This window comes from Antechinus flavipes, chromosome 2 (genome assembly GCF_016432865.1).
Source record: "Antechinus flavipes isolate AdamAnt ecotype Samford, QLD, Australia chromosome 2, AdamAnt_v2, whole genome shotgun sequence".
Lineage (NCBI taxonomy): Eukaryota > Metazoa > Chordata > Mammalia > Dasyuromorphia > Dasyuridae > Antechinus > Antechinus flavipes.
The window spans coordinates 230,636,440-230,661,472 of NC_067399.1; the positions used below are offsets into that span (position 1 = coordinate 230,636,440).

At 43.5% G+C, this 25,033-nt stretch overlaps 1 protein-coding gene across 17 annotated transcripts in view; it reads left to right on the forward strand.

The window, feature by feature from the left end:
• The window catches only part of CAMK2B (calcium/calmodulin dependent protein kinase II beta), a 287,804-nt gene that overhangs the window by 156,678 nt on the left and 106,093 nt on the right, over window positions 1–25,033 (forward strand). For all 17 annotated transcript variants that reach the window (XM_051976448.1, XM_051976450.1, XM_051976449.1 and 14 more), the window contains exon 3: window positions 7,883–7,942. In XM_051976448.1, coding sequence (XP_051832408.1) covers window positions 7,883–7,942 — 60 coding nt within the window. The remainder of the gene's footprint in view (window positions 1–7,882; window positions 7,943–25,033) is intronic.

Below are 25,033 nucleotides of genomic sequence, written 5' to 3' on the forward strand. Positions count from 1 at the left end.
CTTCTTCCTTTCAGTGGATTGAGAAAAGCAGATAGAGGCTGATCTTATTCCTGTCAAGTGACTTCCTTTTGGACTGAGTCCATCCCCTCAATTCAGAATTGACATGTAACCAGTTTGGGACTTTTTCCTGCACTTGAAGTTGCATATAAGCATGTTTCCATTTATTTCATTCATCATGTCTTTATTGATCATATCTGTCCGATCTCCGGATGATAAATCCACAGAATCACAGAATCTTGGTGTCAGAAGGATCTCACAGGCCATTGAGTTCAACCTATACCTGGGCCAGAAATCCCCTCTCCTCCGTGAATTAGATGCCAGAGCCGCCAAATAATCATCTAGGCTATTTCTGAAGACCTCCATGACAGGGAAACCCAAGGCAGTCCATTCCACTCTTGGATAACTTTCCCACACACCATGCCAAAATTTGCCTCTCAGAATATCCCAGTGTTCTCGGTTCTGTTTTCTGTGACAGAACAGGGACTCTGTCTTCAGAAACATTGCCATCCTGTCCTCTCAGAATCTTCCCTCCTCCATACTGAAGATCTCCGGTTCTTTCACCTGACCCTTATATGGCATAGCCTTGAGGCCCTTCTCTGTCCTGGCTGCCTTCCTCTGAATGCTCCTTACCTAGTTCATTCAACATCTTCCCTAAAATATGACCCCTGTCACAAATTACAAATTAGTCGGGGGGGGGGGTGTTCCCCAGATAAATCAATGTGACTTTCTGCTAGGACCTTAATCTGCTAGGACCCTAGAACCTGTTAGAAGTGACATTGAAGTCTCTTTCCAGTTCATTCTCTTTATCTGTAGAGCCACCATGATGTGGTGGAAAAGGCATGTGGCTATGGAATCAGCAGGCTTGGGTTCAAGTCTCGGATCTGCCATTTACTTCCTGTGTAACCTTGGGCAAATCGCCTAAAATTGAAGGAATTGGAAGGCTTATTCCAGCTCTAGATCTCTGATAAGGAAGCCTGGCTCCTGGTCTCTGCTGTACAGAGAGTGGGCTGGGAAACTGCTCATTACATGATCCTTTAGGAATTAAGGGATGCCATCCTTAGTTCCTTTATACCCATTTTTAAGGGAAGAGTTCCCCTGAATGATTTTCCCCCATACCTAAAGAATTCTGAGATGCCCAGAGTAATCCTCATTTGCTTTCCAAATCTGTTTCTGATTTGGGAATGAGGTTTAAAAGCCCTTTGTGGGGCATGCTTTGCTTTGTCATTCAGTGTAGGGGCTGGGTGACACCTCCTTCCACCATTTTAGCTGTCTTCTATGGAAGGTGTTGGGGAAGATTCCACATGTGGCCCTAGTTCCAGTTGAAGAGGTCAACACAATGCCTTGCAAATTGTAGGTGCTCCATAAATATTAGAATTAATAGAGAATTTGGGTAAACTCCAATCTAGATATTATTTTAAATTGTCCCAAGGACATCTTGGTATTGTAAAGTCAAAATTGTTTTCTATTCATAGCTTTAGTTCTAAAATTGAAGGAATGAAAGCATACATGCTCAAAATCTTTCTGCTCTATTTGAAAATCCTTTTGAAGTGTGTGAGAGTCAGGGCTTATAGTTGGAAAGAATTCAAAGAATTCAATACCATAGTTGATGGGCTAGCCCCTAAAGGAAGTCTAGCAAATTAGAAATAGTCAGGAGGGCTTTATATACTGGAAAATGTGGGACTTAGCTAGCAGATTAACAGCCTACAATGTTATAAATTATAAAAGAGAAATAAAGAAGCCAGGATGTCTTTTCATCCAGGTAAGGAGACAGATATCTTTTAGCAAGGTATTGTATTGTCTATCAGACAGGATAGGTTTTTTTTTTTTTTTTTTTGCTGAGGACAAATAAGTAGCAAGAGATAAGAAACTTAATTGTTCTACAATCCTTAGCTAGGTATGCAGTTTTGAATAGACCCATCACTTTTTAGCATCTAAAACCCTCATTGCTTCACACTGTCTTTTCTAAGAGTCATTCCTCAGTTGATAACCAAAAAGATATAAATCATTTAAAAAGAAATGCACATCAAGAACCATGTGAAAAAAAAAAGTGCTCCAAATTGCTAAGAGAAAATTGAGGTTGCATCTCACATCCATCAAAGTGGAAAAGATGATACAAAATAAAAATGGTAAATGTTAAAGAGGGTTATCAGGAATCAGATGTGCTAATATACCATTGGTAGCCTTTGAACTGGTCCATCCATTCTAAAGGAGAGTTTGAATTCAGTGAGAAAAAAAAAGAGTTTATATATACCCTCTGCTAGCTATCTCATTTTTAGGCATATTAGATAGAACCCAGAGACAACAAAATATTCACAAACATTTTTTTGGTGGTAGTTAAAAACTGGAAACAGATTGGGGAATGACCGAATAAATTGTGACCTATTAAATGTAATGGAATATTATTATACCATAAGAAATGGTAACTATGAGGCTCTCAAATATATATGCATGGAAAGACTTGTATGACTTGTCAAGCAAAGAAAGTAGAAACAGGAGAAGGATATATCTATTAGCCCTAGGAAAGCAAAACAGTATTCAAAGACAAAAAATCAGTTCAATACAATCTTGATTCTAGAGGATGGATAATGAATGCTTTCCCCATCTTGATAGAGAGGTGATTTTTTTATGGGTGTGGAATAGTAGATATACTATTATAAAACAGTTATCTTATGTCCTTTGGTTTTGGTTTCCTTTCTCATGGTTATAAAGCAAGGTGTGGGCCGGGGAAGGGGGAGTATTGGGAAGTGGTTGTAAAAATGTGTTTTTTTTTTTTTTTAAAGCAATTAAATATTTTTTTAAAAAAAAACCAAAGTCTTTTCTGTTTCTTATTTAGGACCAGACAATAAGAACTTTTGTTTCCCTTTCCCCCATCCCCTGTCTCAGTTGTGCCCTTAATTGTTTTAAAACAATGATCCTTCAAATTCTACTATGGTCTCCTTTAGGAACTCTTCATTTCTTCCCCTTTCCCTTCCCTCTCCTCCATCTTTCACCTTCAAATTCTCCCAGAGCACTTAGCACATTTGTTCTTTTCTTAGTAATCAAGCTCCTGTTAGTGTTGTTTTATGACTTCTGGGGGCCTTTTTCATAACCTCCTTCATGTCCTCACCCCTGTGAGGAGGGTTGTATGGGATCAAAGAATTTTAGTGTGGCCATGGACCTCAGAGAAGCGCTCAGGAGGCAGTGGGATGTGGCTTGGTGCTGTGCCTACTGGCCTGCCTGCGTAGCCCTGGGCAAGTCAGTTCAGTGCTTTAAGACTGTTTTCTTCATCTGTAAATGAGAATGACAATACCATTGTACTTACCTGATAGGCTCATTGCAAGGCTCAAACAAGCTAGCTTAGGGATGTAGGGATAGTTCTCTCATCTGACTGCTGCACGTTACAGATGGAGGACATAGAGGCAGAGGGGTAAAGTGACAGGACAGACAAAAAAGGAAAGATGGAAGCAGAGGCGGGACTGGAGGCTGGGTGAGCTGATTTCTGCTTAGCTCGCACACCAGCTCCCATGGTAGCCCCATTTCTCTGGGCACTAAATATTTACAGAATTGATAGAGATACAATTCCACAAACAGTGTTATTAGGAAGGCACTGTGCTAAGGATGGGAAACTTTTTTTTTTAAATATGGAGCTCCCAAAAGAGATCATTCTCCATTAATGCCAACTAGAGACTGGTGGGCACCTTGAGTTTGTGAGTGGTTCTGGGTGCTGAGAGGGGAAGGATGCTGGTCGCTGCCTTGGTTCTGAATTTGTGACAAAAAAGACTGTGCCCGCTCCATCTCAAGGCACTTACATTTGACCAGCCCAGGGTTCCTTAATCTTAATTTTTTTTTTAAATTGGAATGGACCCTTTTGACAGTATGGTAATACCTATGGACTCTCTCAGACTCATTCATTTTTTAAAAATCACAATAGAATTTGGTTGCATTTGAGTGAAAGTGAAGATGTAATTGAAGATATGTTTTCCCCCCATATTCATGAGACCCCCTGAAATTTACCCCCAGAGTCCAGTACTAAAAGGGAACAGCATGGTACACAAATAGGAATATAATGAGATAACACAGATAACTTCAGAGGGAAGCAATCAGGGAAAAGCTTTACAGAGGAAGTGGCACCTGATCTGAACCTTGAAGGATTCTGAGAGAGAGGAGGGAGTGCATTCCAGGCATGGGCTATGGTTTGTGTAAATTTGTGTAGGTGGGAGATGGGAGTTTCTATATCAGGGAATGGTCAGTAGATCAATTTAGCTGGAATTGAGGACATGAGAAGTGAATAAAACTGAAAAGAAAAAAAAAAGATAGGAACCAGATTGTAGAAGTCCTTAAATGCTAACCATTGAGGAGTTATAGTTGAGGTAATGGTCTGTAAAAATTCTTTCCAGTCTTTAAGGCACAATATAGATAGTGGTTCTTTGCTGCTATTGTTAATTATCCTTATCCTAGGAGTAACTGATGTTATCAAGGAAATGTGCAATAGAGAAATTGGGCTGGTCATTGGCAGGGTGTGACATGTGGATAGCCACAGTGGTCCACTGATATCCTTGAGATGTCAGGAGAAAGTGAAAAAGGTTCCCAGCATGTTGGGCAATATTTGATGGTGTAATTATGGAACAACATGGACAAGCATGTCATAAGATGGGCTGCAATATACACTGGAAGGGACCTTGTGAATAAGTGACAGGTCAATTTGAGTACATCCTAGAGGCAATGGGATACTTCAACTGGTATTAAAGTATAGTATTAAGGGAACACTGAAAACAAGAATTTGAGAGTCTAAGGGTACTGACTTGTGCTGGAATTCTTGTGTGATCCCCTTAATGATAACAAGGTTTTCATAGGACACAGAATCTGCAAGAGGGTGGCAGTTTCCTTTTTGGGGACCTGACTCAGACTGAATAGTGCCTCCCAAATCCAAGCATTTGTGGCCCCTGTGTTTCTCAGACAATAGTGCTGGCGTATGAGAAAGAAAAGTCAGACTCTCCATATCTCTATATATCAGGGATGTGGGTTTAGCCCCAAAGGACAGCAGGGTTCCATCTTTTTTCCCCCGTATCTCCTGTCTAGAGGAGGCTTTTGTGTACAGTCAGGCTGGTGAGATTCTCTGTACCAGGCAGCAGGCAGCAGGAGTGGGCGTCTATGTTCAAGACTCCTGGGGTTTATTTCTAGCTAAACTGCTGATTTGCTCTCTTGCCCTGGGCAAGTTCCTACTTCTTTCTGATTTGGTTTTCCTCCTTGTTAGAGAAGGATGCCAGTACTGCAGAAGAAGCTCAAGATTATAGTCTCCAGCACCAAGGTTTGGCAAGGCCACGGATCAGCTCATGCCCCCACAAGACGGATCAATGTGGACCTCCTGTGGTTTAGCAGAATGGGCTATCAGGAGACCCTTCAGTTTGAGGAATGTGAAAGAACTTTACCAGTTTTATTTCACATTCCCCTTCATGAAATCTCTTTTTCTGGTCAAAGAGTCTACTTGGTTTTACCTGGGATCTTGATACTTCTCTCACCTTTGTCATTTTAGAATGTGCTATCCACCTTGCTTAGAATACATTCCCTCATCTTTTGCACAGTTTTCTTTTTTTTTAAAAATTGTTTTTTCTAGTTACACATGCATACTTTTAAAAATGCATATTTCATTATGAATCATGTTGGGAGAGAAAACTCAGAACAAAAGGAAAAACCATGAGATGGGAAAAAAAACCCAGAAAAAAAGATGTGAACATAGCATGTGTTGATTTACATTCCATCTTTATAGTTTTCTTTCCTGGATGCAGATGGCATTTTCAATCCAAAGTTTATTGGGATTATCTTGGACACAATTTTCTTTTAATTATCATGTCTTACAACCTTGTTTCAATCCGAATCCTTTTTGACTTTCTTTAACCTTGACACCAGATCACATCTCCTTCCTCTCAGATATTCTGTCCTCTCTGCCCTTCCCACCTCCACGTTTTCTCTCCCACTCTCCCACCTTTGTACAGGCTTTATAACCCCTGACTCGGTCTCCTCGCCTCAAGTCTTGGCAATCTAGCACGTCCTTTTCCAACTGCCAAAGTGATTTTTGGAAGTGCAGATATGCCCACGCCATCCCCCTACTATGGAACCTACTATGCAGGTTCTAGTGCCTCCCTAGTACCGCAGGATCAGAGATTAAATTGATCTTTGGCTTTTACAGTTCTTCTCAGCATTTTGATCTTCTCAGCTAGAGTCTGGCTACCTCAGCCTTGCTGACGTTTCTCAGAGGCAGTGCTCCCCACCGACTCCATGCCTTTGCAAGGATGGTCTCCCATTTCTGGAACGTTGCCCCTCCTCTGCTTCGGGCTTTCCTAATGACTCGGCTCTGGGGGGTCTTTTCTGGTCTCTCCCTTGCTGCCCCTTCTGAAATGTCTTTCCACTTCCAGGGTTTATTTAGTACATGCATCTTACGTGTAAACAGGCTTTGGCATATTGTCTCCTCCATTAGAATGTGAGCTCCTGGAGGTCACATACTGTGCTTTTGGTGAAAACTACAGAGCTTGGCCTGGAGCCTCGCATGCTGGCAGTGCTCCCTCAGAGATGCCTGGCTTAGCTTCCTAGAGGGCTCCTCAGGGACTGGCTTCTGGCCTGGGGCTGCTCCCTTTGCCTGTAGCCTCGGTCCTGACCTGTTCCTAGGCCACATCCCTCCCCTAGAAGTAGCCTCCCAGAAGCTGGGGGCCCACTTCCCTAGCTTCTTGTACATGGTAAGCATGCTATATGGGTTTGTTGGGTTGGATTGATGTCTTCCTTTCCTAATTAGCCTAACTTGTCCTTAGGCAAACTCGTCCCTTCTCTGGGATTTAAATGAGGAATGGATAAATAAGTGGCAATATCTTTGGATGATCACCCAAGGAAAACCTTTGATCTATAGTGATGTTCTCACCCCTCAATATCACTTTCATCTTTACCCAAAAGGAGTAGTCCTAGGCTGGGAGTTAGGAGAAAACTGGATTTGAATTCTTGCTCTGACACTTAAGAATTGTGTGACAATGAATGGGCCAGTTAATTTTTCTGAGCCTCATTTTTCTTCAAATTCAAGAATTATAGTTTTGTCTTAGTAAAGCTCTCCCCAGGTACGTAGACTATGCACGGCCTGAATATTACTGAGGACTTGGGGAACTGCATAAGGCTCAGTGAAGGGTTTAATGGGTTTGTGGTCATTCCATTCCCCAGCCTCTTCCTCATCTAGCCATTGGTCTTTCTTGACGGCTTAATGCATGGTCAGCCCTAAACAGATTCTACCTTCTGACCAGCTGGTCTCCTTGTTCTTTCCTAAACTCTCCACTTCATCTTCCATCTCTGTGTCTTCCCAGTGGCTGCTCCCCATTCCTGAGTGTCCACCTTCCTCACCTCTGCCTTTTAGACTTCCTTCCAGACAAAATCATGGGCCAGGAGAAGAACTGGGCCAGAATCCAACCTTTTTGACTGCATGTTGCCAAAAGGTCACAGAACTCATTACTATGGCTACCCACCCAGAAGTTGGTTATGAATGCACTCAGTTGTCCATTCCACACAAGTTGACTGATGAACAATAAAAGAGTATTAGATCCATAAGAAGAGTCCTGGAAACAGGTCTTGAGTAGCCCAAACATATCTTGGGTGAATTCGGTCGAGGGAGAGAGGGGGAAGGGGAGGGGGCGATGAGCCCAGACCTTGGAGAGGGGTGTCAAAGTGACCTGGGAGCAATGGCTGCTCAGTACCACAAAGGACCATGAGGTAAGGAGCAGGGATGGCGGCTGCCCTGAAGAGGCAGTGTGCCCTCTGTGCCCAGAAAGGAGTCCTGCTTGTTCCCTGCTGATTATGACTGCCTAGAAATGTTTAATTGCTGCCAATAGTGGACTCAGGGTGACGCCTCCTTCTCTGTTTTTGCCTTCAGATCACCAGAAGCTGGAGAGGGAGGCCCGGATCTGCCGTCTCCTGAAGCACTCCAACATTGGTGAGCACCTCCTTGAGCAAGGGGTAGTCGGGGAGGTTCCTTACTGAGGCCCAGCTGTCCCCCCTGCCTGGGGGCTCTTTTTAGTTCTTCATAGAACACAATCGGCTTCACCTGACAAGACATCTGAGAAGGACCCGACAAAGCTCAGATCTGGAGCTATGGGAGATGTTTTGTCTTGTTTTCCCCTTATTCCTTCATCCTTGGAGTTTCTCCGGTCTGACACAATCAAGCTTTAACCTGGGAGGTCCTGGGGGAGGTCACTAAGAACCCTTCCTGACACAGAGCACTTAACTCCGCTCACCTAGCACTCCCCCCTCCTTACTGCCAAAAGGCAGGGATCCATGCTGAGAATATTTGCCACCTCCAAACCAGGGAGCTTAACTTCTATTGCTGGGAAAATTCTAGAGTAGATCTCTAAAAAGCTGATTGATGAACATCCAGAAAAGAAAGCAGAGCCATCATTACTTTGTGGAGAACAGGCCGTTCTAGAGAAAACTATTTCCTTTTTGGAGGGAGCTGCTGGACAGGAAGAGGCACTTAATGTAGGGTTTCTGCCCTCAGAACCTGGGAGACTGTGGGATCCTGGGTAGGTTTCCCAGCCTGACAGCAGCACCCCAGGCCACTCTCCAAGACTAAAAGACCCAGAGAAAGTTCTGACCTGCCTTGGGAAAGGAAGTTTCCTCACCTAGGATCCCTTAAAATCAAAGGGCCAGCCTCTCTCCTTCCTAAATTGGTAGAAGAGGGTAATGCTGTGGGTGTAATTTATCAAGATTTTAGGAAGTAGCAGATGAAGTATCTCACCTTTTTAGATGAAGTGTTTCACATTGCTCTTGTGGGAAGGAGGAGAGAGATGGATTAGATCAGATGTGCCCAACTCTGGGCTTTGGTAGCTTGACTGCTCCAGAGCACAATTGAAATGTCATTGAGAAGTGTTTAACAAAATAAAGAAAAAATACAATGGAACATAGATAATGTTTATTTGTGATTTTCTAAGTGAATATCTGAGACTGGCACTAGGGAATCAGATGATCCTATAATTAGAAGAATTCAGAGCTGGTTGGATAAATGGACTCAAAGAATATTTGTTAATAGTTTATTGTATAGTATGGTGGGAGGTCTCCAAAGGAATGCCCCAGGAATTTGATTGTTCCTATACAATGGAACAGTATTAATAAAGGTTACACTCACCAAGTTTTCCTGTGACCCTAAGTTCAGAGTTTTATTTTAATACATTGGATGACTGAGTCAGGATCCAAGAATTTGACAGGTTAGAACACCGGGCTATATTTAATAAAATGAAATGAAATATAGGTAAATGTAAAATCTTACATTTGGGCACACAAAACTTGACTTCACAAGTGCAAGATTGAAATGGTATATATGCCCATTTAACAACAAATTCAGGAGGATTTAAAGACTTGAGTATTTTAATCAGTTATATTACAGTGTTTAGTGCATTTATCTTATCTAATTAGATTATATACTTCTTGAAGGCACAGATTAGACCTTACTTCATCTCTGTCAGTGTCTAGCACAGAAAGTGCTTGTTAAATATTATTTGGATAGACTCTTGTCTGAAAATTTTGTGGCTGGACTAAGGTTGATGGTCCCTTCTAGCATGATGATTATATGATTCAATCTAGTGAGAAGACATAAAGGTATTTAAAAACCTATAACCATGGAAATTCTGGAAAAGATCTAACAGAGTGGGAGAGCCTCCAGGTATGGACCTTGTGACAGACATTGTGTTGGCTGAAGGCTAATTCCTCTGAGTTTAGGGACCCTTGAACCCAGAAGTGTGGCTGAAAGGTGATATTTTTTTAAGGTACTGAAGCTATAAAGTCTATGCGGAACCATCAAGAGATGTGAACTGGGTCAAGAGATATGAATTGGTCCAATCATTCTGGAAAAAATTGGAATTGTGCCCCCAAACTTTGCATATTCTTTGGTCCAAGTGAAACCACTACCAGAGTAATACTCTAAAGGGTTCAAAGGAAGGACTCTTGTATAAAAATATTTATTGCAACTCTTTTCATGGTAGCAAATATTTAGAAACTAAAGGGGTACTCATCAATTGGGAAATGGCTAAACAAATTACATTAAAATGATAGGATACTGTTGTGCTGTAAGAAATATTGAAGGGGGGTGGTTTCCAAGAAACATGGGAAGACTTATATGAAGTGATGCAGAATAAAGTGAGCAGAACCAGAAGCATAATTTCTAAAACAACAATGATGAATGATAGCTAACATTTATATAGAACTTATTTTGAGCCAACCAATGTGCTAAATACTTTACAACGATCTCATTTGATCCTTCCACAACCCTGGGAGGTAGGAATTATTATTTTACAGATGAGGAAGTTGAAGCAGGCAGAGATTGTGATTTGCCTAGGACACAGCTAGTAAGTGTGAGACTAGCTTTGAACGCGGGTTTTCCTGACCCCAGGGCTAGTATTTTATCCTTTCTGCCTTTAGGAACTCACTATGTCAACAAACAATTCTGAAAGGCTTAAGAACACTGATGAGCTAAATGTTTAACCATGATTCCAGAGGACTAAGAGAGCTTTCCATCTTATGCTAGATAAGACCTAAAATGCAGAATGACAACTGCATTTTAGGATGTGGCCAGTATGAGAATTTGTTTTGCTTCATTGTGATAGATGGGTCCAATACCTCTTTATTGCTTTTCAGTGGGTGAGGGAAAGTGAAAAGTAAAAAAAAAAAAAATTTCTTGGTCACTGAAAAAAATAAGAATTTTTTGTCTTTTAAAAAATGGGAACACTTAAGCAGGCCAATATTACAGTGAGATTCTAGAAAGCCAGTTTTTAAAAGATTGTAGATCTAGAGCTGGAAAGGACCTTAACAGTCATCTAGTTCAAATAATTCATTTTATAGATAAGGAAACTGAGGCCCCTTAGGGATTATAACTTCCTGAGATCACACAGGGATGGCACAGCCAAGGATTGGAATCCAGGTCTTTTTTTTTTTTTTAAACTCTTAAATTTTTTTTCTGGTTATACATGTATATTAACTTTTAAAATTCACATTTCTTTATAAATCAGTTGGGAGAAAAAAATCAGAACTAAAGGGAAAACCATGAAAGAGAAAAAAAAAACAGAAAAAAGAGTACATAGCATGTGTCCAGTTCTTTCCTGAGCCAAAGTCCAGCCTTCTTTCTTCTATATCACACTGCCCTCAGGCTTCCATGCTTCCAATAAAGAGATATAGGAAGTGATAGTTGAAAAAGAAACAATGCTCCAAGTAGGTCAGAGACTGAAGGAAAAGCTACCCTCTATTTATATACATATAATGATATACAACATAACATACACACATATACACACACACACATTTATAGCAGCACTTTTTGTGGCAATAAAAAGCTTGAAAAGTAGAAAATGCCTAAAGAAATTGCAGAATGCTTTTAAAGGAGCATTATTGCATTATAAAAATAATTTAGGAAATCTTGTAGTGTTATGAATTGATGCCAAGCTAAGTAGAACTAGGGAAGCAGTTCACATGGGTGACCCTGATAGAATAAAGGGAGACAAATGGAAAAGGCCTCAGAACTCTGATCCTCCACGCTGACTAATCATGACTTGGTGATGGCTTGTGCCTCCATCGCCACAGAGACACACGGGCTTTGATAGCTTGGATATCAGCAGATGTGGCCAGTACTTCCTATTTCATTTTGATTTGTTGTGCTTTCTGTTGGAGGAAGGAGTAGAGCCATTGGAAAGCAATAGCATTGTGGGAAAAAGTATTGCCAATAGATTTATTTATTGGCATTTAACATTTTTATCAACTTTGATATTACATCACTTTTAACTTTCAAATCATTCCCCATACCCCCTACCTGGTAAGCCATCCCCTTGTAACAAAATTTAAGGGAAAAAAACCAGTTCCATACAACCAAACAATAAGTCAGTCATTTGTGACAGTCTGTGTGATATTCCACACCCAGAGTCCCCCACCTCTGCAAAGAAAGGACTTCTTTGGGACTAAGGTTGGTCTTAGTAATTCTGCAGTCTTCAAGCTCATAAAAGATTTGCTTTTTAAAAAAGAAACACAGCACACCCAATTATGCATTTGGTTTTGGGTTTCTAAGGTTTGCTGACCCACTTCCTTAGACTTAGAACTGACTTCTGACAAACCCTGAAGCTCCTAGAACTGTCCAAGACTATGGAGTCAGCCATCAGTTAAGGGAAGGGCAGTAATAGCATGTGAAAATAAAAATGGAGTAACTGTTGACTAAGCTGTCAGGAGATGTGTGACAGGGATGCCATGAGGAGTGACAGTTTGGGGACAGCAGAAGGCTGCAGGAGCTGGGAAATGACTGCATATTTTGAGGCTGCCCCACGCCTGGAGCAGCTCCTAGTTACTGGGCCTCTATAGGAAGTTCCTTGGGTCAGGGTGCTTTCTCTGCCAGGGTCCACCCTCAAGGCCAAAACTGTTTGAGGACTTCCCCCTTTTCTGGGGGTCACTGGGGATGGAGGGGACCTCACTGCCTGGTGCAGGTAAGAGAACACTGAGCTGGGAATCGGCAGTCAAGAATTCATGGGTGACCTTACGTAAGCCGCAGCTCTCTGGGTCTCAAACCTCTGCAATATGAAAATATAATGTGCTCTCCATGGAGAAGGCGACTGTCAGCAACCCAGGCCCTGGGGAGATGGTGATAGTGAGCTGCTCGGCACCCTCGGAGGGCTCGGATGGGCTCCTGCCTCACTGACCCTGCCCTGATCTCGATGGCTTTGAAAGGGATGCTCCTGTCATCGGAGACTGTCCTAACCCCTTCCCCTCACTTTTACTTCAATACCCTTTTGCCCTTTTGGGGGGAATTCTGCCCTGAGAGATGGAGGAGATGGTGTCGGGCCACAGTTGGAGGCTTGGTGCTAGGCGCCAGCTTGTAGGGAGTGGATGAGTTGCTCAGTTGGTGGTGGCCAGAGGAAGGTAGCCACTATGAGGAAGGGAAGCAGTATGAGGATCAAGCCTTTGATAAAGGCGTGAAGGAGCTGGGGATGAGTTGGGAGGAATGGGAGAAACTGTAAAACACTTGGATGTTTGTCTTGGAGAAAGACTTGGTCTCTGGCCCCAGAACCAGAAGCGATGGATGCAAATTGCAGGGGTCATATTGAGGCTCAGGGTCAGCAAGAATGGCTTAATGAAAGCTCTCCCAGAGTAGAATGGGCTTCTCTCAGATGGTCATGTCGCCTTCCAGCAGTGGCTAAATGACCAGTTGTCCAGAGGTTTGTAATAGGAATATATACTGTGGGGAAGTAACGACTTGATCTAGATGGCCTCCCATTGCACATGAAATTCTGGGATAGACAATGGTGGGGCTGGTTGTGGAGAAAGTCTGTGTGGAAACTCATATGAGCCTAGTGCTCTAGCCCCTTAGAATGCAGGCTCCTTCATTGTCATTTTTGTCTGCACATAAATGCAGTTAGGTCATTTGATCCAACAATCCTGGGAGGTAAGTTCTATTATTCCCATTTTGCAGATGGAAAAACAGAAGCAATCAAATCAGAGGTTGATTTGTCCTAGGTCGCACAGCTAGTCAGTGTCTGAAGCTAAATTTGAATTTTAGTCTTTTTAAAGAGTTTCAGGCCTGCTGCTCCATCTACAAACCACTTTGGTGCTTACAGTGTGCACTTTGTGCACGCTGCCTTGCACATAGGTGACTCTTAATAAATGCTTTTTAAATTGCCAAATGGAATTTCAGTGTTTAGTGGATACGAGCAAAACTTTGAGCAATGTGGACAATTTTGTCTTTGCCAAGGAGTGGAGGTCTGTATGCATGGGATGCCTAGACACTGCTGGAGAAAAGTCCTCTGGAAAAAAATGAATTTTCATTGAGGCAGCTGAGCTAGAGGGTAGCTGAAATAAATGGAGACAGCCTTTGGGGACATCAGAAGTGCCCAGTGGGAAGTGAGAATCACCAGGGCAGAGTATGGGGGACCGTTGCTTTGGTTGGGCCAGTCTGAGGAAGGCATTTTACAGTCCAAAGAACATCCTAAAGGAGGCAGCCTTCCCTGGGTGGGCAGAAAATTCAAATTGTGACCTACTGGCTGAAGGACCTGAGGGGTTTTATCTTAGAGAAGACCATCTTAAGGTATAGTCTAGGGGAGGCAGGAGAGCTGCCTTCATGCTTTTGGTGAAGAAAGGTTATGTTTCTTCTGTTTGGCCCTATGGGGCTAGAAATGGGGGGGAAATGGGTAGAAGCTGCAGAGAAGCAGATTTTGACTTGCTCTAAGGAAAATCTGCCAAATGACAAGAACTGTTTTAAAGTGGAATAAGTTGCCTCAGGGGGCCTTGATTTTCCTAGCACTGGAGTTCTTATATAATAGTAATAATGATGATGATGATAATGACATTTATTTCGTATTTTAAGACTTACAAAGGGCTTACTGTACTATCTCATTTGATCTTTCCAGCAGCCTTGAGATAGGAGCCATTTTACATTAAATCTCCATTTTATAGAATTTTCATGAGGAATAAGATTTAGAGAGGTTAGGTGGGTGAAATGTTGGACCTTGAGTCATAAAGACCTGAGTTCAAATCCTATGTCAGATATTTATGTGATTCTAGGCCAATTATTTAAACGCTCAAAGAGTTTATCTCAAGGGAGATATAAATATTAGCTATTAAATGACTTAGCAAAAGTCACATAGTTAATAAGATAAGTCAGGGCCAGCGTTGCTGCCGCTGCTACAGCACCTAGTTGCCCAGTCTCTGAGGAGGGCTGGACAACACCTTGCTCAGAATGGGGTAGAAGGGATTTCTGCCAAGATACCAGTTGGATCTGATAATCCCTGGCCGAGGTGGAGCTCGCTCAAACCATGCCCAAGCCGTAATTTCCCTGATAGCAAACCTGCTTCTCCATTCCCTTTCCCACTTTAATCTAAAAGCTACACTTTGGGGACTTCGTCTTGATTATTATTATTATTATTATTATTTTTTTTTTTTGCTGAGGCAATTGGGGTCAAGTGACTCGCCCAGGGTCACCCAGCCAGGAAAGCTTTGGTGCCTGAGAGTAGATTTGACTCCGGTCCTCTTGACTTCGGGCCACCTAGCTGATGGTACTTGGTTATTCTGTACCAAGGACAATATGCAGAGCTAAGTTGGAGCCTCGGCCGCAGCAAGAGAGGCTCTGCTCGAGCCCAAACGGCCCGCTCGGAAAAGGTCTCCTTGCCAGGGCTGGCGTCACGAGCCAGCTCCCGGATCAGGCAGCACCTGGTCCGCAGGCTCTAAAAATAGCGCCCTTGGCGTCACCCGCAGCGCTGCTCCATTTTCACCTCCCGGAGGACTCAGACAAGTCCATTCAGGAGCGGTCCGGGGGAAGGCGTCCCCCCCCCCCGCGCCCACCCTCTCCGCCTCTCCGCGCGGACTGAGTCGGAGAGCCCTCCCGGGACGCTGCCTTGGCGCTCCCTGCCCGCTCTCACGCAGTCGGCCGCGAGCCGGCTACCTGCTTGCGCTTGTGGGGGGCAGGAGAGGGGAAATGAAGCGTTCTTTGGAAACGCGTGATTCTGACCTTTCCGGACTGTCTTCGTTAAACAAATATTTACTCAGCGACTGCTCTAGCGATAACATTTGCATAACATTTTTGCAAGCTTCAGTTCATCCGGGTTTCTGTCTCCCGGCCCACTCGGCTGCAGGGTGAGGAGCCCGGCCACTGCAAACCTTTCCTCCAGTGGAGGAGTTGTGCGGGGCGCCAGCGGAGAGAAGGCCTGCTCCGGGGAGGCGGGAGACAGCGTTTGGTGGGAGCGCCACAGGAAGGGGGCCGACCCCTTCTCCACGTGAAGCTCTTGGACTTTCAGGATTCCCGCGCTTGGTGGTCTGCTTGACGCCAGACCCGCGTGCAGGGCTGCGGGGTCTTTTAAATTTTGCCTGCAGATGGCTTTAGAATCCTTCCCCTTTTATTTGTTGTGTGACCATCCTTCTGATCCGTGCTGCTCCCTTGCGTGGGCCATTGCGGTAATCTATAATGGATCTTTCTGCCTTCATTCTCTTCCCTTAAAAATTGTCAGATGAGGTATTCGGAACGCACCTAGCGCAGGGTTCGTGATGCTTTTTTCCTTTCTTTCGTCTTTTACACAGCTGGAAACTGACATTTCTAAGGCACAGACATGACTGACTGTGTCACTCCCCTGCTCCGCAACCTTTGGTGGCTCCCGAATGTCTTTGTTTGGCGTTGAAATTCTGTGTATCTTGTTGCTAACCTGTCTTTCTAAACTGATTCTACACGACTTTCCCTCAAACTCTGCTCTAGTCCTGCTGGGCTCCTTGTTGCTCTCTAAACCTTCCATTTAAGCCTCCATCCCCCCTTCCTTGGAATGTTGTCTTTCTGGCTCAGCTCCAGCACCACCTCCAAGAAGCCTTCCCTGATTTCTGACTAGGGCTCCTCCCGATGACTCTGTGTTTGTTCAGTAAATATTTTCTTTTTACCTTTTGGGTGCCTGTCTCCCTCAGCAGAATGTAAGCTTCTTAAAGGAAGGGCTTGGTTTTTGTTCCTGTATTCTCAGCATCCAGGAGGACTCCTTGTATATTGTAGGCACTTAATAAATATCTGTTAAGTTCCCTTGAATTGTGAAACCATCAAAGGAGAATACTAATAATTGCTGATGTTTGGTAGAGATGGGTAAAATGCTTTGCACACACCACTTCATCTATTCTTTCCAACAATTCTGTGAGGAATTAGTATACAAGAATAATTACCCCCATTTTGCAGATGAAGAAACTGAGGTTGAGAGGTTAGAAGACCACATTCACTGGCTTCTGTGCTTGTGGTCTGATTGGGGAGGTAAGATAGATGCACCTGAAACAATTAGGGCACTATAAAAGGCAATGGATGTTTTATTCTATTTGTATAACATAGAGAAGGGAATGGTTCCCTCAATAATAAAGGCTTCTTAGAGGTTGAGGGATGACTTGAGGTAAATGTTTTCTTTTCCTTTAAGAGCCTTCTCCATGAGATTCATTTTACCCATCTAGGTTTTAAAATGCCTTATGGTATCACAGACTATGAGAGCCAGAAAGGATCTCTGTCCCCAACCCAGGGTCAGAAAGAGTCATCACCAGAGTTTACCCAACAAATGGGATCATCCTGCCTTTTCTTGAAGGCTTTCTAGGCAGGGACCCCACCAGCTCCCTAGGACATACTTGCTACCTTTCTAGATAAGAACTCCATTAAGGGGTGAGGAGGCAGTGTGATTAGTATAAGACAAGAGCACTAGCTTGCTGGTCAGGTGAGTCTAGACTTTATCACTAACTTTACGAATCCACCCCATCTTCCTGAGCCAGGGGAGTTTGTAAGATGAGGAGATCAGGCTAGATGGACCACCAAGGTAAGGTCCTGACCACTCCAAGATTTCCTTGATCATCACCTACATTAAATAGCTCTGAATGACCCAGGCTTTCCTAATTCACTTTTTTGCCCCTTTGCTGATTTTGCTGACTTGTCTCTGTACATGACCCACTTCCATTTTTACACTAGTTTTACATTAATACCACCTCATATTCAGATGGTAAAATAAGGGAAGGATAAAGGATGACTTCCCAATAGACATTTTAAAGAGCTTCTAATGTGCACAGTTAATGTTGCTTTGTTCTGGGACACACACAAAGATTAATAAGACATAGTCCTTTTCCTTATGGAACTTATAGTTTAGAGCAAAACTATTTAAACCATGGTTTGTGACCACATATATGGTCACACAACTGAAATTATGAGTTATCAGTAAATTTTTGATTTGTATATTTTATACTTATATACCCAACATTGTGTAAAAAATTTTCAGGTGAAAAGGGGTCACAAACAGAAAAAGTTTAAGAAATCCTGGTCTAGTTGACATATTCAGATGACTGTATATAAAACAATACATGACAGTAGAAAAAAAAAGATTTATAAATGTTACACAAAATATAAGAAGTAGAAGATGATGCTACCAGCTTATGGTCAGGGAAGAAGTGCAGGATCATGATTTCAGAAATGGGTGATTTTGAAAGAGATATTTGAAGTGAATTTTGAGAGAGAATTTCAAAGGGTAGGAATAGTATGAGAAGGGTTCTAGGCATAGGAAACAGTAGGGGCAGCTAGATAGCACAGCGGATAGAGTGCCACGTCTAGAGTCAAGAAGACTCATCTTCCTGAGTTCCAATCTGCTCTCAGACACTTAGTAGTTGTGTGACCTTGGATAACTCACCTAACAATTTTTACTTTTAAAAATCTTTGTCTTCCCAGAACTTAGTACATAGTAGATGCCTAATAAATGTTGACTGATTAACTGGGAAACTGAGTCAGTCACAGACAGCAGAAAACACCTTGTCCTTCCCTACCTGGTCCATGCCCTTAGTCCTGAGTTGTACTACTCTGCTAGCCAGCTGACTCACCCATGACCTGGACTCAGCCTGAGGGAGTTGGGTTGATGTGAGTTGCTAGCTTGTTAGGTACTTGTGCAATTCTTCCTCAGGGCTATTTCTCTTTCCTGTCTTTCCCAAAATATATGTAAGCAAGGAAGAATGTTCTGTTCCTCCCCAGTTGCCATCATTTTCAGTAAGACTTTTAAAAATAAGTATTCCACAACTTCCCATCTTCTCTTTTTTATGGGAAGCCCAGCCCAGATCTTGCTGGAGCCCTGGAGAGGTATCTCAGCATAGTGGAGAGAATACTGGAAATCAGCAAGACTCAAGTTCAAATTCTGTTTCTGCCTCTGGTTTTGTGACCCTAAGCAAGTTATCTACCTCTCAGAGCCTCAATTTCTTCCTCTGTAAAATGGGAAGAATATCTGTGAGACTTACCTCATAGAGTTGTAGTGAGACCCAACTGAGATAATAGGTAGAAAGCACTTGGTGAATTTGAAAGCACTTTTATATGCTGGAATACGAATATTCTATAGCAAAATTTACAACTGTAGAGCATCCCATCTACACCCCTTGAACAATTCCTTCCTCTGCAGATGTTTATGTTGCTCTCAAGCCCTGTCTTTTAGTGACTCATTTGGGGCTGACTCTGGGAGTCCCTGCTCCATTTACCGAAGGTATAAGAGAATTTCAGGCCTTAGTCTGAAACATCCCATCTGGCTCCTGGACTGCGTGGTGGTGGGGGTGTGGGGAGGGGAGCCTTAAACATCCTTATTTAGGATCCTACCACAAACCTAGCTGCTGGGTGTGATCAGATATGCTGTCATGTCTTGGGGGCTGGAGGCGGGCGGGAGGCAGGGGGAACTATTTTTCCAAACTAGCATCTTTTTTAGTTTCTTTAATTCATAATATCACAGATTTAGAACTAGACAGGCCTAATAAGGTTATCCAGTTCAACCAGCTCACTTTACAGATCAAGAAAGCAATCAAGTGACTTGCCTACAGTCTCATAGCTTCTAAGTAGCACAGCTAGGATTTGAGCCTGTGTCCTCTGACTTCAAGTGCAGCCCTGCCTAGGCTGTACCACACCACATTGTCTCTCTAGCTTGCTGCAGGAACAGAAGTGTTCTTTATGTCTACATGTCCACTTTACAAAACAGAGGTAAAATTCTCTGGGAGCTTTACTCAGAGGAATGGGCTACCTGTACCTTTGCCTAGCATAGGATCTTGCAACAAATACCTGTTGGAGAAGTGAATAAATGGATGAATGAAGTCATTTTTGCTTTTGTCCATGGAAGTTCAGCCTGTTCCCATGTGGCTGTCTCTTAGCTCTATCCATGGCCATTTGGGATTGCAGGGTGACAGATGGAGCAAGACTCTGGCACGGGGAGAAAGGCCTTGTGCCAAGCTGGCTGTTTCCCTCTTGCCATTATGACTCCAGGGGACATAGGAACTGGCTTTCTCCTCAGGTAAATCCCAGCTTTAGGATAACAGGATCCTGGATTTGAGAAGAGAAGAACCTTTAGAGGTTCCAGGGAGCAGTAATGTCAAATTCAGATAGAAATAACATCTACTATAGAATACATAAGCATCCATGAGGACCACAAGTGGACTTAGAAAACCACATTATTTATATTATGTTTTATTGTATTTTTATTGTATATTATGTTAACTATTTCCCAATTGCACTTTAATCTGGCTTGGGCCACACTTGCAAGCATGACGGGCTGCATGCAACCTTGGGTGTTTGACACTTCTAATCTAGAAAAATCCTCTCATTTTACAGGTGAGGAAATTGGGGGTCAGGGAGATCAAGGGACTCTCCAAAGCCACACAGGCAGCAGCAGAACTGAGGTCTGAACCCAGGACTTTTGACTTTGAATCCAGGGCCCTTTTCCATTGTAATATACTTTCCTTTGCATTATGGCTATGTTCCTCATTCTCCATATAGCTAGTGGTTAGGGTGTGGGGAGGGGATCATCTTTCTGCTTTACCCTTCTTCCTGCCCTTCCCCCACTTTGCTCTTTTGCTAACACTCTCTCCTGTTCCTTCCCTCTTTGGTGATTGATCCCTAAGTGTTCTCCTCTCTACTCTCTGAGCTAAGCTAATTTCCACACATGACCTCCTTCTCTAATAGTATCAGATGGATTCGCTGCCCCGTGCAGATTTCTCTTCCTTTCCCCTGGCATTGACACCCTGACTTGCTGCCTCCCAGTGAGCCTGAGCCCACTGCAAGCTTCAGGCCCGTAGCTGTTATAGCCTGAACACCTTGCCACAGGTGGTCCCCTGTGAGAGCTAGGGCCTGGGCATGGAAGCATTGGCCCCGGGAGTAAAGTCCAGGAAAAGCTCACTGGTGGTTCAGGTGGGGACCCTGAACCTCGCGGGGCATCCCCAGCCCTTGCGGGGCTGATCTTCAGCTTTGCAAATTCAGAAATTCAGTGATATGAGGTCCCTTAGCAGTGAGGAGGATACAAAGCTCTCATGTACACTAATCCTAAAACTGGCATTTTATTGGAACAGGGAACACCACATAAGAAAACTCTGCCAATAATCTTGGATTCTCCCTGAGATAATAAAAGGTTGAATGATTCTTCAGTCTACCTCACTGTAAATTCCCACTTTGTTCCTAATTCTGGTCTTTGGGACCAAGTGCAACAACACTCCACAATTTCTATTTCCCCCCATCAAATACAATTTTTGTTGTTACCAATACCTAGAAGACTGGTTCTGTTAAAAGATATAAGGGGATACTTTAGCCATTGGGTGAGAACTCTGGTAATCTTCCAGCGAGGAGATACTTCTTTACAGGTTCATATTTTTCTTAACTCTTGCCCTTGGATTAGGAGGAGAAGAGATCTATTGTCCCTTTAATTCACTAGCTGCCACATTTGAACTCTTTAAAATTAAATTATTGGCAAGTAGAATTTGCAAAGGCATTTAATTTCTTAAGCCACCAGCCTAGAAAAGTTATTGCTGCACCCCCTTTTTAGCGATACCTTCCATGACTCCCAAGCTCTGTTTGGAATTTGGAAAAATAATTTTTAAAGTGCTTGCCATGGGCCAGGAGCTTCCTTCTGATCTAGCAGGCACCTGCAGCCTCAATCTCTGCTCCATTTAGATTGTACCATAAAGCCTGATGAGGCAATAGTTGTAAAAGCTGGAGGTCTTTGTTCTCGGTTGCCATGTGGCTTACATTTTCGCTAGTGTTGGGCAAGCTTACTGGTGGTTGAGGAGATGGAGTACAGTTGAGAGTGGAGGAGATTGCTAGTGGAGGAGGAAAACTCAAAATTCTAGAATCTCAGAGCCAGATGGGGGCTCTGAAATTACCTGATCCAGTCTGCACAGGAATTCCTTCCACAGCATACTAGATAAGTAGGCATCTGACTTTTTTGCTTGGAGACTTCCAGTAAGTTGGAGCTCACTGCCTCCCAAGGCAAACCAATCTACTTTTGGATGACTCTAAATTTTTTTTTTTAATAACCTCAAGCCTGAATTTTTTTTTTCACCTTTTCCCCTCTGGGGCCAATCAAAATGACTCTGATGCCTTTTATTTTTCCATTTAAGAGATTAAATCTAGGATTTTTAAGTGAATGGGTTAGATCATAGAATTGGAGATATAGAACTCAGTGAAGCTAGAAGCCTTCTAGTCTAATTCCTTTATCTTATAGATGGAAGAAACTGAGAACTTAAGTCAAATGACCTAAGATGGTCCAGGAAATAAGCATCAAAAACAAGATTTGAATACAAATTGTCTAATTTTAGAGTCTATATTCTCCTATAACCATCTGACACTATTTAACTAGCAGTTATTAAATATATTCTATATTCTGGGCACTCTCCTACTCACTGCAGATACAAAGACTAAAATGAAATAGTACCTACCCTCAGGGAACTTATTTCTCTATAAAAGGAAATGATGTGCACCTTGATATAGTCCAGATGAGAAATAAACTAGAGTAGTGACTCTGTGAGAGACATGAAGGAGAAAAAGACAAGGGATGCTGTGGAGCTACTGTTGTAGATTAATATGAGGACCTCATTAAGCTCACCAAGGATTTTTGTACCTCACAAACCTACTTCACCATTAATTTACTTTTTAATTTCATTTTATTTTGAACAAAGTATAGAATGTACATGTAAACACATACATGAAGAGGGAGAGGAGGAAAGAGAAAGGAGGATTGTATCTGGAACTATGGATGTCTATTACATAGGACTGGCTTTTTTTTTTAATATGGATGATAAAATTCAACATGTAGCTTTCAAAGCTGCCCTGCTTGCCTGTGATTCCTTCGGGTGTGTGTGTGTGTGTGTGTGTGTGTGTGTGTGTGTGTGTACCTTGTCCCTGTCCCTGTTCATTTCCTTCCACATTGATTTGCTCCCCAAGGTAGGAATCACTGTTCCTTCAGAAAGGAAATCTGTAGTCCAGTTCTCATATCCCACATGAACCCTTTCCTGAAGCTCCAGATGTTGATGTTTAAGTACTTTGTCCCTCAGTATGTTTTCTCCCTCCCTCCCCCAAATATACACTACTTATGGGCAGGTTCAGTTTTTCCTTTTTGCCCTTTTTTATTCTTCCCAGAGCGTGGCCTGGCACATAGTAGCACATGGATAAGTGTTTGCTGAATTTCTTGACTGGAAACCATTGATCCTTTTGACCAACTGATGACCAAAATAGAATGTGACTCCTGCCTCCAGCATTTCTGTGGACAACTTTCATCTGGGCTGCACATTTATATTGGTATCACACTCCAGCTGCCAGTCTTCCAAAGAGCCTTTTGGCCTTCTGGCTGGAGCGTCTTGTTAAAGCATCTTCGGATGGCATCCTCTATAGTGGAATTAGGGGTCAAGATGACTTCCAGTCCTGTTTTATGCAGCGAATTCTCAGGCTGCATGTCGGGTCACTGGGGGAGTGTGCCAGAGAGAGTAATTCCTCATTGGAAATGAACTCTCTTTCCAATTGACTGCGTTTACCGAACACGTTGCTATTTTAACTCCAGGAGGGACCACCTTTCATAGCTACAATGGCCAGCCCTCTTCTCATGCTTCAAAGGCAGCATCCGATGCTTTCTCATCTCATCTCTGGGCACAGTCCCCTTAGTCACAGGTAGGGGTGTATGGCGCAGCCTGTTCCCCGCAGGTGCATGTAGGACCTGGAGTCGGACAGACTGATTGACTCCTAATTGTCACGGGTCTGAGGATTCCGAATCAGCATTCAGGTCAGTGAGATGGCTCAGCAGGAAGCACACGCAAATAAGGCCGCGGCTGCCTCCTGGGAATTGCACCGCAGCCGCTCTGTCTGGCCCTGCTGGCTCAGCTCCTCGTGCCCTCATGGATTCTGAGTGGACAAGTGGTTCTCAGTGGTTCTCCTCAGTCTCGGGGCAGAGATGGAATGTGGAGGGGGAGCCATAGGGTTAAAAATGGCCTGTTAATGTGCTGCCAGGATGCCAGCAGCTGCCATCCGGGAAGTAAGAACTGCAGCACTCGGGATCCCGGTGAGCGGCAGCTTAGAAGAAATCTCTGCCATGGTTGTTGGAGGCTGCGCCCCAGATGGCTATCAGGAGGCTGCACGCTGGTAGGCCTGACCCAGGACCTTGCTGACCCATCAATGTAAGGCAGGGAGCTGATAGAGCTTCAGTAAAACAGACTAATTCAGACAAATGGCCAGCTCTTCCAACAATTCTGTGCTTATCTACCAAGCGATCTGTCAAAAATAATTTTTTAAGTGCTTGCCATGGGCCAGGAACTTCCTTCTGATCTAGCAGGCACCTGCAGCCTCAGTCTCTGCTCCAGCATTAAATGGCTTTTGCTGTTCATCACCAGCCCTTAAATGTCATTGATCTGAAAAAACCCTGTCCCTGGTCTGGCCTTTTGGTGTACCCAGTTCGAACTTCACCCCATTCCCCCCAAACCCTCATCATGTATCACTAGCATTAAAGAGCCTTATCCAAGATAAGGTGCTTTGGGGAGGCAAGGGAGTGCTATGGCAACGTGATCGTTCCCTTTTGAGAAGATCCAACATTTCAGCGGACTGAAGGCTCAAGGAGAATGACTTGTGTGGCACGGCAGCCCCCTCCCCAAAGCCAGTGTGATTTCAGATGGCATTAAGGGAAGGCTGCCTCCTCATTTGGCCACCCAGCCCCGCCATCCTCTGCCTGGTCCATATCTGGAGTTTAGGACGGCCTTCTTTAAAAGGGACACTGTTCAGCCAAAGAATCGCCAGGATAGAACAACTGGACAGAGGCGAGGAAAGACTTCTTGGAGAATATCCCACATGAGGAGCCGATGAAGAGCTTGGAAAAGCTGACCCTAGAAAAGAAAAGCCCTGGGGTATATGATAGCTGTCTCTGAAAAGGCAGGACAATGTACAGCAGGGATTAGGTATGCCCTGTTAGGGCCCTGTAACAGAACAAAGAGGCAGGTGGGCTCTTGAAGTCCAGAAAGCATCCCAACAGTTAGAGCTCCCAAGGAAAATGGTCCAAACTAAGAGGTGGTGGGTCCCCCTTTAGTTGAGATTTTCAACACAGGCCAATGGCAGGCAGTCCCTTGTTGGGCAGCTGATTTTGTTGTTATATCATGCACTTTGATGATGATCCCTTCTAACTCTAAATTTGATGCTTCTGTAATTATGGAGAACCAAGTGGAGGGGCTGGAGAGGTTCTTCATAGTCAGGACTATCATGAACTGAAGGGAGGGGAAGAAAGAGAGTAGCCTGTTTTCTGATCCATAC